Source organism: Scyliorhinus canicula, chromosome 12 (genome assembly GCF_902713615.1).
Source record: "Scyliorhinus canicula chromosome 12, sScyCan1.1, whole genome shotgun sequence".
NCBI lineage: Eukaryota > Metazoa > Chordata > Chondrichthyes > Carcharhiniformes > Scyliorhinidae > Scyliorhinus > Scyliorhinus canicula.
In genome coordinates, this window is record NC_052157.1 from 149,660,197 (window position 1) to 149,677,707 (window position 17,511).

General features: G+C 41.5%; 1 protein-coding gene across 6 annotated transcripts in view; it reads right to left on the reverse strand.

Annotated features, from left to right (window-relative positions):
* Positions 1-12,698, reverse strand: part of nlk2 (nemo-like kinase, type 2) — a 182,715-nt gene extending 170,017 nt beyond the window's left edge. Inside the window, exons 1-2 of one of the 6 annotated variants that reach the window (XM_038814483.1) lie at positions 12,146-12,694; positions 11,795-12,106 (exon numbers count right to left, since the gene is read on the reverse strand). In XM_038814483.1, the coding sequence (XP_038670411.1) occupies positions 11,795-12,106; positions 12,146-12,354 (521 nt within the window). In that variant the 5' untranslated portion in view covers positions 12,355-12,694. Of the gene's footprint in view, positions 1-11,794 lie in introns of all 6 variants that reach the window. The other 5 variants (XR_005462637.1, XM_038814481.1, XM_038814482.1 and 2 more) reach the window with 5 other exon arrangements.
* Positions 12,699-17,511: the final 4,813 nt, after the last annotated feature.

Here is a 17,511-nt window from a genome sequence, read left to right on the forward strand (position 1 = left end):
ACAAATAAAAGCCTTTGCTTTGTGGCTCTCTGCATCTTATTGTCGAAATAAAACTTATATCAAGCTAGACAATCACCTATTTTAATGAAAATCTGCTAAAATTGAGGCAAACTATTAAAAACTATAATTTCAGGATTATAATAATCTTTATTGTCACAAGTAGATTTACATTGCAATAAAGTTACTGTGAAAAGCCCCTAGTCGCCACATTCCAGCGCCTGTTCGGGTACACAGGGAGAATTACCTTATTGCACGTCTTTCAGGACTAGTGGGAGGAAACCGGAGCACCTGAATGAAACTCACGCAGACACAGGAGAAAGTGCAGATTCTGCACAGTGACCCAGCCGGGAAGCGAACCTACAGTGAAGCCACAGTGCTAATCACTGCTACCGTGCCGCCCCAAATATAGGAATATTTGTTTAAATCAAACTCACATCGGAATTTCTGCAAACCAAATATCCTATTGTGTTTACTGTACGTTGCACGAATAAAAAAAAATCTCTTGTTTATATCACACGAGAACAGATACGCGTACAAGGTTGGTAAAAATACTAATTGAAGTTTGAACGTATATTTTGACTATTTCTGAATTCTTGCAATGTTAATTCTACTTTTTGTAAATACTGGAAAATTTCATCAATCCTTTGTTATTTTTTGAGATTATTTAGCCTGTTGCTTTGAAAGGACCAGGAGCAGAGTCTGCCTGCTAACATTTAATTTTACATGTAAATTAAAACCTCAAAAGAACAAAGTTTCTAAATAATATACTTTATCAAAAGAGACAAAGTACTTCACTGGCTCTCAGCAAACCATTGTGCTTTTATTCTGAACATCAGAAGTAGCTTTGAATAAGGCAAAGTGGAAAGTTAAGGTCAACGGCGAACATCTCACTATCACAAATTTAACCACCACTTGAATTTGACATCAGTCAAGTACAAACTATTAAAGACAAGTTTATGCCTGGTAGTTTACAATGCTCGAGATCAATGCAGGGGCTGGTTTAGCACACTGGGCTAAATCGCTGGCTTTTAAAGCAGACCAAGGCAGGCCAGCAGCACGGTTCAATTCCCGTACCAGCCTCCCCGAACAGGCGCCGGAATGTGGTGACTAGGGGCTTTTCACAGTAACTTCATTGAAGCCTACTCGTAACAATAAGCGATTTTCATTTCATTAACTATTCAATCCATCATTAACGTTTGGGTCCGCTCATATGCATTTCCTTTCAAGATTAGAGTGTGCACATTTTAAATTCCTCCATAACCCAATCCTTGGCTGCATTGGGGTGGGGTGAAGGTTCACGATGCTTTCATGCATCACTTCTGGAGCTTGCATATTAATTTTTCATCACACTTCTGCAAAGCAATGTGGAGCTTCAGGACCAATTCAAAGCACTGCACAGATCAAGCATGCCAGCCTCATGTATCCTCAACTGAAGATAATGCAGCTCAGCGCCTGTTTACTTTGTTGATTGCTGCTCCACAGCAATGGCATGATAAATACAAAATGTAGTTACTTTTGGATCTCACACAGCTACAATACAGGTCATATCTATAACACTTATTGATACAATAATACCCAAATAATGTTTGCACATGCAGCTGATTTTTAAAAAGTCTATTTTATCCTTTTCTGGATTAAGCATGCAAATTTAGTTAAATGTTTCTTATTCTTCACAATTAATTGCAATCATGCCAGAGGAATCTTTTCAATGTTAAGGATACTGGCTGACAAACATAAAGCAAGGTCATTCTAAACAGTAACTAAGAAAACTTCTGATTCTTTGAGCAATGCCTTTTGTAAATTACTGGATGAGAAATATTTGATAATGAGTCTATTCATTTTTTTCAAACTGTACGCAATACAAGAACAAATTATACAACGGGGGCATTAGGAAATGGTAATTTTCAGTTAAGATGCATAAAACTCAAGTGCCTGATATCATTGGAACAATTGCCTTCACATTAACATTCATAATCTGAATATGTCCAAAATACAAAGATAAATCAGAATCATGTTCAAAGAATGTATACATACATGCCTTTAACACATGTGTTGTGTTTTATATAAAACATGCATTGCTTGAGCATTGAGGCTACAGGACAGTGATGTCATCTGAAAACCATACATCCAAATTACACTGCAATAAAATATGTAGAACTGTGCCTCAGCAACTACCGTTCGTCCGGTGGACCTAACATCAATATGAAGTGCTTTGAGAGGTTGGTCACGAGACACATCTACTCCATACTTAGACTGCTTTGATCCACTGCAATTCGCAAATCGCCACAACCAGTCCGCAGCAGACGCCATCTCCTAGCCCTTCACTCACCCCTGGAGCATCTCGACAACAAGGACTCCTACGTCAAATGCCTATTCATTTACTGGCTCCGCCTTCAACACCATATTCCCAGCCAAGCTCGTATCCAAACTCCAAAACCTAGGGACTTGGCTCCTCCCTCTGCAACTGGATCCTCAACTTCCTGATCCATAGACCACAGTCGGTAAAGATAAACAACACTTCCTCCACGATAGTCCTTGATATCGGGGCCCCACATGGCTGTGTATTTAGTCCCCCGACTATACTCGTTAGACGCAAAATTCGGCTCCAACTCCATCAACAGGTTTGCTGATAACACGACCGTAGTGGGTCGGATCTCAAACAACGATGAGTCAAAGTACAGGAGGAAGATAGAGAACCTAGTGGCATGGTGCAACAACAACGATCTCTCCCTCAATATCAGCAAAACTGAGGAACTGGTCATCGACTTCAGGGAACAAAGTGTTGCACACATCCCTGTCCGCATCAATGGTACGCGGTGGAGATGGTTGACAGCTTCAAATTCCTAGGTGTAAACATCAACAATCGTAGATGCTGCGACCAAGAAAGCACAACAAGGGCGGAATGGTGGCCTGGTGGTTAGCACAGCTGCCTCACGGCGCTGAGGTCCCAGGTTCGATCCTGGCTCTGGATCATTGCCCGTGTGGAGTTTGCACATTCTCCCCGTGTCTGCGTAGGTTTCGCCCCCACAACCCAAAAATGTGCAGAGTAGGTGGATTGGCCATGCTAAATTGCCCCTTAATTGGAAAAAATAATTGGGTAATCTAAATTTTAAAAAAAGAAAGCACAACAACGCCTATACTTCCTCAGGAGACTAAAGAAATTCGGCATGTCCACATGGATTATTACCAATTTTTTTTTTTTTACAGATGCACCATAGAAAGCATCCCACAGCTTGGTACGGCAACTGCTTAGCCAAAAATCATAATACAGTACGTAGAGTCATGAACATACCAGACTCCTGAAAGGCTCCCTTATGGACTGATCTATCTACGCATCTTCTCTACTGTTGTAGCACTATACTCCGTAGGCTTCAATGTCTTTGTATTGTGTATTTATCATATGTCCTATGTTTTTCATGTATGGAATGATCTGCCTGGACTGTACACCAAATTAATCTAAATGAAAGGGGGTGTAAATTAGAAGTCTGAGCATTTAATACAAGACGTACGCAAACTGTTAATACGTATGCATTCAGTATAGACATTATTTATGAACAAAATTCACTGAATTACTTTACACATCTTCTCGACCCAGAATCCCGACAGGAGCAAAGGAGGCCGTTTGTACCATCAGGTCTGCACTGACCCTCCGAAGGAGTGCCCCACCCAGGCCCTTTCCCCATAACCCAAGGGGCAATTTAGCTTGGCCAATGCATCTAACCTGCATATCTTTGGACTGTGGGAGGAAACCTGAACACCTGTAAAACGTGCAAATTCCACACAATTAGTCACCCATGGTCAGAACGAACCCCGGTCTCGGAGGCTGAGAGGCAGCAGTGCTAACCACTGAGCCACAATGCCGCCCATATTAGTAAGAAAAGTAAGGTATCAGAATGATTTACAAATATTTATCAGTTCTTCTTTCAACATGACCTGATACTTTCAATAAGAAACCTAGAAGGTGTAAGGAGTTTTAAAAGTTTCTAGCAATTTCCAAGTTGGCAACAACTTGACTGATTAAGATAACATTTCAGAACCAGAAAATGTATTAAGAATCCTTCAGGCATATTGCAAATGTACAAAAGGTAACATTGTGAAAAGATAGGCGAAACAATTTTTTGATCCACCTGCTTAAGAGACATCACGCACTTACAATTTTTTTATCCATTATGATGATGTATACATGGCTTAATAACTGTGCACAAATTTGCAATTAAGATCAAGTCAGAGGATGAGAAAATGCCATTATTTCCAGTACATTCTGGCACAAAGACGGAATGCAATTATTTTTAAAACAGTACACCATTTATCAGGAATAGAAATGACCAATTCCTGTGCCTTCACTGGAATTTCAGTAAAAGGGCATGTGGAAATTTCATACTGTGTTCTCAAACTACAAAAATCAACAGTAGAATGCAATTTTTTTAATGAATATTTTACTGAGGTATTTTTGGTTTTACAACGACAAGATAAAGAATGTGCATGAGTCTATAAACATAGTGCAAAAAGCCTGCTTCCTCCCTTATAGGTCCCACCTTTATTAACCCCCTACTCTCAGCTAAACTAACCCCCCCCCCCCCATTCTGCTGATGATTAATTTTCTGCAAAGAAGTCGACGAACGGTTGCCACCTCCAGGCGAACGCTAACAGTGACCCTCTCAAGGCGAATTTGATTTTCTCCAAACAGAGAAAACTAGCCATGTCAGATAGCCAGGTCTCCGACTTTGGGGGTTTTGAGTCCCTCCAAGCTAAAAATATCCGTCTCTGGGCTACCAGGGAAGCAAAGGCCAGAACGTCTGCCTCTTTCTCCTCCTGGATTCCCAGATCTTCCGAGACCCTGAAAATCGCCACCTCCGGACTCGGTGCCACCCTTGCTTTTAACACCGTGGACATGAAGTCTGCAAACCCTTGCCAGAATCCCCTGAGCTTTGGGCATGTCCAAAACATGTGGACATGGTTCACTGCTGTCCCCCCCCCCCACACCTTGCGCATCTATCATCTACCCCAAAGAACCTGCTCATCCGGGCCACTGTCATGTGGGCCCGGTGAACGACCTTAAACTATCAGGCTGAGCCTGGCACATGTTGTGGACGCATTGACTCTACTCAACACATCCACAGTAGAATGCAAATTATCAACTCCCAATTCGAGTAGAGAAAATTGAGAAATACAACGGCAATGCTTGAAGAAATGTGATGAATGGGAGGTTGACAATATTTTAAACACTAAATGAAACACATGACCCATCCTTTGAGGGCAGTGAGCACACTTGACTGCTAAGACGCATTTTCAAATGGAGTACTTTGCGTGCAATATGATCATAGTTGGTTTTCTGACTTGACTCCACTTTCTCCTGCCTGCTCACCATATCCCCCAATTCCCAGAGATCAAAAATCTATATAACCCATTCTGGAATATACTTAAATCATGGAACATTCGCTACCCTTTGAGGTAGACAATCCAAAGATTCCCAGCTCAAGAGTGAAAAAATGTCTCCATCTGTGTTTTGCCCGAGGCTGTACCCTCTATGTGCTAGGTTCCCTAACTACAGGAAACAACTTCCATCTACACTGTCCATCCCTGTCATAATATTGACTGCTTTTTAAATATAAATTTAGAGTACCCAATTTTTTTTTCTCCAATTAAGGGGCAATTTAGCATGGCCAATCCACCTATCCGGCACATCTTTAGGTCATGGGGGTAAGACCCACACAGAAACGGGAGAATGTGCAAACTCTACAGGGACAGTGACCCGGGGCTGGGATTGAACCCGGGTCCTCTGCACCATGAGGTATAATATCGACTGTTTCAATGAGATCGCTTTTCTATTCTTCTAACTCGAGCGTTTGGGCCCAATTTATTCAACCTCTCATCATGAGACAACCCACTCATCCTAGGAACAAACTTTCACTGCATGATCTCCAAGGTACTATATCCTTCCTTGGATATGGAGACCAAAACTGCACACAGTTCTCCAGTGGTCTTGCAATGCCATTTGCCTTACTAATTGCTTGCTGTACCAACAATGCTAACCAAGTGTTTTTTGCACAAATTTCTAAATGTAACATTTTATTCCTTTCTGCTGCAAAGCCAATGCCGAGTGGATAGGGCAGGCTCTTAATCTATCTCCTTGCTTGCTCCAAAAAAATTCAAATGGAATCCAATTCATGGTCCCTTTGAAAGGGACATACAGGATCAAAGCTGACAAGAACAGATATTGCACTATGCAAATCTAGGTAGGACTAGATTGGTCTTAGACAAAAAGCAAGTTTCTCTAAGAAAAAATATTTAGAAATTTCATACCTTCTAATATATATTCTCGTGTTCTACTCACTTCCCCATATTATACTCCATCTGCAACCTTACTGCCCAACTCACCCACCTGTCATTATCTCTCTGCAGTCTTTCCATTCCGTTTACACACCTACCTAGATTTGCATAGTCAGCAAACTTGAATATGTTACTGAATTGGATGAAAAGATCAAGTGCGATATGGATTGCAGATATCAAAGGCCCCAGCACTAATCCTTCCGGCGTTCCACAATGACAGCTAACTCTACTTCCTGTCTATTACCTAATCCCCCATCCATGCTAATATATCACCTCCAATTCCATGAGCCGTTATTTTGCATATTAACCCTTTGTGTGAAAAGTAGCTAAAGCAAACGGAGAAAGAGAGCAGCCAGAAAGTCAACGATCGTACATATAAAAGTATGCATAATAGCGTCGGCCGCAACCTCAAACCATTTATTCAATGGTAGACTTTTTATAGATAAATGTAGCTGGGGCTGGTTTAGCACAATGGGCTACGACAGCTGGCTTGTAATGCAGAACAATGCCAGCAGCGCAGGTTCAATTCCCGTTCCAGCCTCCCTGAACAGGCGCCGGAATGTGGCAACTAGGGGCTTTTCACAGTAACTTCATTGAAGCCTACTTGTGACAATAAGCGATTATTATCCAAAGCATACAACAATTCTCACAAATAACTACAACACAAATCAGTTCATTTGCTTTGCTGTTGTTGGTTACGTGTTAAATATCTGCCAAAGTCCTCTTCAAGTTGCATCATGGGATCTTTTGGTCTACTTGAACACTATCAGTTTACGGTTTCAACTGAAAAACAGAACTGCCAACAATATGCCACTCAGTACTTCACAAGGATGTCAGCCTCACTTACATGCTTATATTCTGTCCAAGAGTGGAGACTGAGACAGAGTGCCAACACTGAACCAAGCTAACACTCAAGCATGTTTTGAAAGAATAGGGAAAATAATGCACCTGAAGTGAACAAACAGGGGAGCAGAGGGTTCTTGATGAATAGTGTAGCCACCGAAGTTGGCCATCCCCTCAATACAAAATGGAGGAACGCAAAGCTTGCAGGGTAAAATGGACAAAGTTTGCAGCACAAGCAGGCTGCAACAAGCCACTGTGTATTCTGTCTGCTAAGAGAGCAGACAGCACCGAAACGAACATTCCGCATACTAATTAAGCAATCTCCGGGACAGTTAGCATAGTGATGGAACGATCCCAGGGACAAAGGACACAAATAGGGAAGTGATTGCAACATTGTACGGGAAGCCAGACACTCCGGCACCAGAAGGTTCGAAGACAAAGCACCTGAAGGCCCGCCCAGTAGTCGAGGGACAGCCTCAGTATTGGGGGGATTCAAACAAATCGATTGGGAAGAGACCCAATCGATCCCCAGCAGATAGATGGGCCTCAAAAGGGCGCAAAGCCCTGGGACCTATAAAAGCCAGGCCCCAAACTCAGTTTGTTCTTCTTGACCAGCCCTCCTCTCTTGACCAGCCCTCTCGACCAGCCTTTACCGAAGAAGACCTTGACCGAGAGAGAGGTTTGGTTCGGACAGCGGCCGCCATCAAGTAAGTGTCTCACAACGATCGCTACCAGAGATAGATACTCCTGATCCCTTTTAACCAGTACGAACCTGAAGTCTGCGGACCCAGTGCAGAGCAAGAGGCCACTGTCCCCCTGATCCGGCAGTTCCTTATTCAGATAAGAATTGGTCTATTTAGTGGTAGGAATAGTTTAGTCATCTTAGCGTGTGCATGAGTAGTTTATAATTGTATTATAATAAACTCATTTGTTTGAACTTACTAATTGATGTATGGTTTTAGTGCTTTGAACTTGACCTTGAAACTTGTGGCGGTATCTTAACGATACCTGGCGACTTCAAAGCTAAGTAACGAAACAGAGCCAAATCGAGTGTCAAGCACACTCACCCAGAACGAGCAACAATAGATGCAAAAGTCATTAAAGACAGAGCAAATGTACAAGACCACAACTAAATGAACAATTAGTCATACATCTAGAAGTAGAATAAAAAAGCAAAGAAGCAATGTTGAACTTGGAAGTCTTACAATACATTTGGATATACTATAAAAGATTTGGGTACATGTGAATCTAAATATGACTAGAAAAAGATACACCATAGATTCAGAGGAACATATCAGTTATGCAGAAGTGTTTTAACTCGCCAAGAGAAGTTAAAACCATGACCCAAGATAAATGTTGAAAATTACAAATGATAATGATGAAATACAGTGATAAGTAATTCCCATTATTCAATGGGACAAAAACGAGACACATCAATCTAATTATCACAAAACTGATTAAAAGGGGAGATTAGAAAAAAAATTATTTCATGGGGTGTTCAGAATGAAATTCTCTGCCAAACATTCGTAGAGTCTGTTGATAGCTACTTGTAGCTGGATAATATGGAAAAATATTACATTAAAATGAACATGAAGGAAAGTTAAATAGTCCATTTCTATGCTGCAACATCACATTTCTGTTCTCTTGCTGAAGAGACTGATTCATTCTGGGTCCTCACAGTTCCCAATTCACTGCTATGTCACTGAATTAGAGACCAAAAATACTGACATTTAAAGATGGGGATAATACAACCTATTGTTGCTCAAAGTTAACACTACAGTAGTAGTTTCCAGCAAGATTAATGATCAAGATTACAACATTAAATGTGCAACATTTGTCTCAGCTGAGAGTAGTTAACTCAAGACTTCCTGCAGTTTAATATCACAAGTGATACGACCATACAAGCCAGGAGGTCCACCCAAAAATAAGATTAATATATTTATGAATTAAGCAAAGCAAAACTGTTGCCACTGGATGCAAGAAAGTCTAATTTTACTTCATATTGACTCTCGATCAGTGAGCCTTAAATATTAAGGTGTGAAGAACTTAATTCCAAAATGATGGGCAATATTATGCCATCAAAAGCACATTGAAAAAGGGTGGCACGGTGGCACTGCTCTGAGGACCTGGGTTCGATCCTGGCCCCAGGTCAGTGTGTGTGTTTGCGCATTCTCCCCGTCTGTGAGTTTCACCCCCACAACCCAAGATGAGCAGGTACGTGGATTGGCAATGCTGAATTGCCCCTTTATTGGAAAAAATTAATATTGGACACTCTAAATTTTTTTTAAAGCACATTGAAAATAATCCCAAAAATGTTTTATTTTAACTGGCACCTCCGAATTGAAAAAAATAGGATTCTACATTTAACATTCAAATTCAATATCTGTACAAGGTGAAATATTTCACATCCACAACTCAGTTATAGCACTTGGATCTTTCATTAAAAAATCTGCAATTCATTGTGTCTAATATGCACCCGCACTATGCTTTTAGAAGCTTCCTTACCCTCCCCCATTTTTCCAAAACATTTTCTCTATTCCGTTTCCTTTGCATTTCTACTCTGCTAAAATTTTCCGATTTTGTTTAAATAAAATGCAAAAGTCTTTTGATCCAATGTATTTGCATCTTACGAACACAGGCTATTTCGCACCTTTAACTTGTTCTGCCATCTCTTCATTCATTGGTAATAGATTCTACTAATCCAGGAAATTATTTTTCATCCCCATTTTAAAAAATTATAAATGCAACCCATTCTCACAATCTTACATCAATTTCCCAAAACTGCAATAAATTACGAATTAGTCAGGAATTTAACATTTGACCAATTTGGATTATAAATATCTACAATATTAAATCAAGGAATTTACACAGCTTTCTAGCAAAGCCAACCCCAGCTTTTATTCTATGTACAAACATAATGCAAATTTCCTAGGAAGCAAACAGCAAAAGAGTTCCATAATCGTAACTATTATCCTTTCACCCAGATCACTTAGTTGTGTTCAATACAGCAAGATGATGTAGTGGGCATATAAAAAAAGGAACAAGAACTCAAGCATCATTCCAGGTACAGAAATCTATTGATATTCGTAATATACAACAGCTGGCAAATTGTGCTATCAGAGCCACTCAACCAAATTACTGTATTTTAACACCTCTATATCTATTATCCCAAGCAGCACGAGTGTCAGTACCATTCCTCGTGAACTTGCTAACTACCTATAACAAGCATAGCCACCATTATAAAAAAAACAAATATAAAATAATCTTCCATTCTATGTTATATAAGCCCCAACTTTTTGAAATTCTAGAAACTCAGAGTGACAATATATAGAGAAGACTAGAAAGTATGAATATTAATTGGGATGGTCATCAAAGGAAGGTAGGGAAAATCAGGCCATTAGTTATTTCACCTTCACTAAGGTAAACTCAGTTGCAGTCACATGCAGAATGAGAGATCTGGTCCTTCAAAGTTAAATATGCTGCTACCAATTATAGTGCACTAAATTGTATTATAATCAATAATTTGAGACCACTAAAAATGAAGTCCTTTAAAACAACCAAGTGCTGCTACCTCCACTTTTGCTTACAAGTAATAATAATCTTTATTAGTGACACAAGCAGGCTTTAATTAACACTGCAACAAAGTTAATCGTAAAATACTGCATAATTTAAAACAAAACCATCAAAATTTCAAAACCAATTTCAGGTAACCCATCGTTCTTCATCCTCCGGTTCTTCAAAACAGGAGGTAGGATAGAATAACAGAAAATATTGGACAGACTCAGTAGGTCTGGCAACATCCGTGGGGGAGGCAGAGAATTAACGTTTCGAGTCGAACCGACCAGGTCTGTGTGTCTCTCTCTCCTCAGATACCGCCAGACCGAAGTTTATCCGGCATTTTCTGGCTTTTATTTCAGAGTTAAATCTGATCTCGGTTTTTGGCAGTATACAGCACAGCAAGATGAAGCACGATTTTATTGCTGTTAAAGGCGTACATGCGCCCAAACGCTCGCATTATTTTACATTGAGAACAGAATGTGAACTTTTGCTTTTGGAATAGTCTGTTTCCCTTCATTTCAGGCGACAAAAAAGAAAAAATATACGCCCGGTAATAGTTGACCCGAAACGGCAGGAAGAAATCTCACCCAGCGTTTCTTTCTCCTCCCTCATTAGTGTCGTGACAAGAGCACCAACTTCCAGTGTCGTGCGAAAATGCAACAAACTAATGATGGCTAATTTCCGCCACCCGCCAAGCAATGCCACTTTATAAATGATTTAGATTCCGGACGTTACAAATGCGCTTCCTGTGTTAGATGTTGAGCTCACCTCACCCACAAAAGGCACATTTGGGGCAAACAAAACATTTGCAAACTCCCAGCAAGTTCAGCAGTGTCAGCGCATTTTGAGGAGACACCTGAACCGCACAAAGTTAATGGGAAATATTATGGCTATTAATATCTTATATTTTTTTAAGCGATGGTTTCTCTCAGTAACTTCATTGCAGTGTTAATGTAGGCCTACTTACGACAATAAAGATTGTTTAAAAATTGATATCGCACAGTTTTCAACCTGTTCGGACTCTCGCCCACACATTTCGGCGGACACTTGCTCGGGGACCTACCAGACAACTCCGAAGGCTCCGTATCCGATGGGTCTGTCCGGTTCGATGTCCAGCTGATGCGCCTTGGTGGCGGCCGCGGCGTGAATCTGTACCGAGGCGGCGGCGGCGGCCGGCGCCGGGGACGGGAAGTACGGCGCCTGGCCCGGGTTCAGCATCGCCGCCGCTGCTGCCGCCGCCGCGGCGGCCGAGGCGGCGGCGGACGAGGAGGACGACGAAGACGAGGAGGACGAGACGGCGGCCGAGCTCGGGGGGGCGGCGGCGGCGGGGTGATGGTGATGCTGGACCGGGTGTACTGCCGTGCCGATGCCGCCGCCGCCTCCACCACCACCAGCGGCGGCGGCGGCGCCGCCGGCAGTAACAGCACCGGGGTGGAGATGGTGGTGGTGATGGTGAGGAGGCGGCGGGTGGTGAGGCGGCTGTTGGTGATGGTGGTTGTTGTGATGGTGATGATGGTGGTGGTGGTGATGGTGATGGGCGGCCCCGGCGCCGTTATAAGCCATCAGCTTGGCCACGCTCTGGCGCTGCTGGCCCGCCGCCGCCGTGGTGCCGCACAGCGCCATGACCAACGGCCGCGCCGCGCGCCCAGCCCGCACTCCACCGGCCGCCGCCGCCGCCTCGCCGCTCGAGCTCCGCCTCGGCCGCACTCTCCTCGCTCCGTCCTTCCTAAACCATCTTCCAGCAAATTCCACACCCGGTTTTCCTCAGGAAATTCAATAATCCGGCGGGGTAACTCCTCGGGGAGGAGAAATTCTTCAAAAGACTTTGGCTTCCACTTCGTACATATTTTTTCCCCCTCTGACGGGAAACCCCGTCAGTTTCCCATCACCAAAAGCAAATTTAAAACCTAATTTTATCTTTTGGAAAACATTTTCTTCTTCCTTCACATTCCCCCCCCCCCCCGGTTCCCCTCCCCCCCCAAAAAAAAAGCCACCAAAGGAGGGAGAGAAACTCAACGCGGAACCCTTCAGCCCGAGAGTCCCTCCCTCCCCGTCCCCCCCACCACGGATTGCCCCCGCCCCTCTCGCTCGGCAGCCCGACCGCGCGCATCCGAACCCGATGGTCGACAAACGGGGCCGGGTCAGCCCCCTCCGCTGACAGTTCCCGCCCACCCCCCGGCCTGATTGGCATGCCCTCCGTCCAATCGGGATGCACGCCGCTCCACGCACCTGCGGCGCCCCAGGTGCCGAGCGTGCCGCAAGGGGCGGGTCGCGCGGGGGCTCGGGCCGGATGGAGAGCAGCAAGTTCGGTTGAGGGAGCACAAAAGGGCACGTGATCCAGATCTTCTCCCACAAACACCCCCGGCAGTGCCAGAAAGAGGTCAACTCCTCCTGTGTGGAGTGGGACCCCCCAACTGGCAAATGGAGGGAATCACCACAGAGGGCATTCATCTGAACAGTGAACGTGCTTTCCTTCTTGCGGGATCCAAAAACCGTTTATTTAAAAAACAGACGTTCATTTCTGAAAGCACAGTTTTTATATTGTCCATGAAGTAATCTAATTGTCGCACCTGTGCAGGTAGATTGCCTTCAGCTCACCTCACTAAGCATGTCCAATCTTTACAGCAAGCTGCAAAGATCTAATCTGGAACAATGCTGTATCTCGTAATTTCTCAATCAACCGAAAGTTGAACCTGGACGTTTTTTCGTAGCCCATTTTCTACATTAAAAAAAAGAGAGACATTAGATGAGTAGATCCATATCCAGGTCAGCTGCCTATTGCACCTGTTACTGTACCATATATAGGGTCTGGGGAAAGTGGGTCAGGATACAGATGGGCAGAAATGCACATTTATAGTGTTTGAATTGTCTTTGTGTAAAATGACAGCCGTGTCAACATCACAGTTTTTTTTCTTCTGTGAGTTGTACTAATCACCACATTTGAGAGCGTACCAAAAAGTGTCAAATGAAAAGGATTATACCTAATTTCATGCCATAAAAGGAACTGTGTCACAATCTTGTGTGTATGATACACAGATACCAGGGAAAGTTTGAAATATATCTTCATAATTATGGATTTAGGAAAAGGGATCAGAATCCAGACATTACCACTTTATAGCCTCATCATTGAAGAATTGCTATGTAATGTTGAAGACAGGAATACAGCCACAATCCAAATTATGCCGGATACTAAGTGGCATGGAAACTTTCAATAAATACACATTCAAAAAGATTTGTATTTTGAAAAAGGTGGTAAAAACTAAGATTTTTTCAAAAAGGCGGTAACAACAGGTCAGTTACTATCATAATATGCTTTTGTAATGGCTGCAAAATTCACTTTTTCATACAATTAAATTTTATAGAAATAGAAAATGGATTACCTCATGATATGGTTTGAAGACATATGGAAATATAATTCTTCAGTAAATAATGCTTTGCATTCATAGTAAATAAGAAAGATGATTAATGTGGTAGGGTTACTAATTGTCAGCTCATAAAAGGCAACAATATCCAATTTAAAATGTTTGGCACACCTTTTTCCACCCCTTTAAAAATGTACAAAGCAATACCCTCATGTCATTTGAATTCAACATAGTCATAATAAAAATGATGCACAGCTATGTGGTTCCTTTCCCTCCACCAAAACCTGTTTTCCACCACCCCCACACCCCTCCTCCCACCATTGAGTTAAAACACTATGGAAATTTCTGAAAACAATATGTTGCACAAGTGTACTTTGTCTTTTCTACTAAATTGTCTTTTCATAGAATGATGATATCATAGAATCCCGACAGTGCAGAAGGAGGCCATTCAGCCCATCGAGTCTGCACCGACCCTTCGAATGAGCACTCTACCGATTTACACTCCGAATCTGCACATCCCTAGACATTAAGGGGCAATTCAACATTGCCAATCCACCTAACCGGCATATCTTTGAACTTTAGGAGGAAACCCATGCAGAGACAGGGAGAACGTACAAACTTTACACAGACAGAGGCCAGAATCAAACCCAGGTCCCTGGTGCTGTGAGGCAGCAGTGCTAACCACCGTGCCACCACATCGCCTCTACTTTTGTACAGCAGCTCCTAATGATAAGTGATAACTGATTCCCTAAAGTTTTGTTTTTAAAGAAGTTCCTACCTAATTTAAATTTGCTTTCCTTCCTTTAAAAGGGCAAGGTGTAGACATGTGGTTGGAGACCAATTATGTTTTTTCACCTTTAATCACTACTTTGACCCACATAAATTAAACATTAATGACCAATCATTTGATGATGAAGACATTTACACTAATAGAACATTGAGGTGCATAGCTGGAACAGAACGCTGGGGGAGGTCATCAGTGAATATTAGCTTTGTTGATTTTTGAAAAGGCACCCAGCCATCCAAAATTATTGTGCCAAATTGTTAAATTTTAAATGTGTACCACCATCCCATTTCCAACTTTCAAAGACTATTATTAAATATAATACAGTATTTGAAAATGTACACATAAGAACATTCTCTCAAAGATGCCTTGATATAAACTTTTAGATTTTAAGTTGGAGTCAGGCAGTGGGTGCAATGTGATATAATATCTGCCCATACTTATAAAAATGGAAAATGAAAACTGCAACAGCTTGCAGTTTAAGCTCTAACTTGGAATAATGCTGTAAATTGTACTTTCTAAATCAACATCTTTCCAAGCTCAGAGGGTAGCACTGAGGTTAAGAACTGAACACACACCACAAAAATAATTTGGCAACAAAACATTTGAATGAAGCATCTGCTAAATGTGAGAAGTTTGAAAGGTGGCATTTAGCGTAATGTACATCCTAATTGCAGAGAGGAATGTGTGGATCTGATTATACCAAGTGATTTGCTCAGAGGGTGGAGATAGGCTTTAAGATTTCAAAAGGGGAAAAACCACTGAAGAGATCCTCCAGATCAGTATCATTTTCCTTCTGTTTGGAGACGAGATAATGACCCATCATGGTCTTAAGTTTTGAAAAGGGAGGAAAAGTAGGTTTGAATTAAAAAATTGTCAATTTATTGAAGAAATGCACAAAATGGTTTTGAAGATGTGGCACCTATAATTTCAGGATAGAAACTTGGCTTTTAAAAATGATCAACACAATAATGAGACAGACTACATATTAAATCTACAAGAAATCTGTTATTTCCCAAGTCAGTGAGTTGACAGAAAAATATAAGTGTTACTTATGCATGCAACCCTTTGTCAAAGTGAATCAAACCATTGAATAGGAAGGCTATTGATGTTTAACTTGCTGAAAATCTATGGGTGTTGCTTAAGCTATTAAATTAGAACTAGAATATCATAGACAGTTACCTTAACTATTAAGTGAGCTGCCTAGTTCCAAAAGATAGCCACATTATTAGATATGTTAACATACCAAGTTCAGTGAAGAGCCATTAAGGAAATAATTCCTCCAAAAAAATCATTAGCGCTCAAATATTGTAAAGGTGCCACCATTAAAAAGAAGTTAACCTTTGCAGGGAATATTTTTAGGACAAAGAATGTAAGCTGAATTAATAATATTAGAACTTTATTGTCCATGCTAAGTGGAAATTCGTCTTTGGCTTCACCTCCAATAAATCATGTAATCATAGTCATTGGTTTAAAAATAGTGAATAACATACATCCATGCAATACAAACATAATGCATTGCACTCTGCTATTAAAGCACTTACCTACAGTTGAATAAGTAAAAAACAATGGGTTGAGTTTACATGTTATTCAGTAAGCTTATCGCACTGGGAACAGATTTTTCCTGACAATCAGCATTCTGAAACACCAGCCCGAAGGAAGCCTTTCAATTTAAGAATATAAAAGAGTGAGAGGATCACTAATAATGGTCTAATCTTTCCTCGTAACCACTATTAAGTAAGTTATCAAGCTGTGTCTGCTGTCCACCAATTAATTTATCTGCAGTGTTGACAATTCAGGCCAGTTTGCTTTTGCTTTTCACACTCAGGTTACCATACCTGACTGTCATATTGGATGTTAAGTTGCTCAATTCTGAACAAGCTAGAGTTCTATTGGAAGGAAGCTATCCTGTTGGTTCAAGACACCTTGGTGAAGGACCATCTCTGTTATACCATATAACAGAAGAGATTCTAAAATTAGCCTCCTACTCAAATTCTCAGGATAGCATTTAGCATTTCTAATGCAGTTTATTACAGTATATTGATTATTCTTCTAAATTGTAATCATATTCACAGAGTTAAATCTTCATTTATTTCTCTTATTTTTCCCAACCTCTCCCAGTTCTGATTGGCAAGTTGATATCCTACATTCATATGTTTCATTTAACTTATTTTGCAGCAACCTCATTCAATTTGGTAACTAGGTGTGCTGCATTTATTATCAAAGAATCTATGGTCACCCTGGGAAGCCACTGCTGAATCTTGGAATTCTAAAAGGTAGGAACCATCAGTGTGAGCTAGAACCCTGTCATTCCATATCACATTACATTGAAAATGGGAAGATGTTTATGATCCACAGAGCAAGTTTCTCCATTATGATTTGCAGGGAATATCTAAATTTAAGTCTCATACTGGAGATTCTTGATTCACTTACCCAGACAGGGTTGCTGAAGTGTTTTCCTTAATATCTTTGGGGAGTACTTTCTGTCATATGGGCTATAACCAATACTGAAGAGGCCTACCTACCCTTTATCATATGGGGTGGTATGTGGTTAGGTCTTTGCTTGCCAGGATTGTCTGATATTGGGCCCAAACCCAACCCTGTCTCAGATGAGAAGAATACCACTGAACCAGT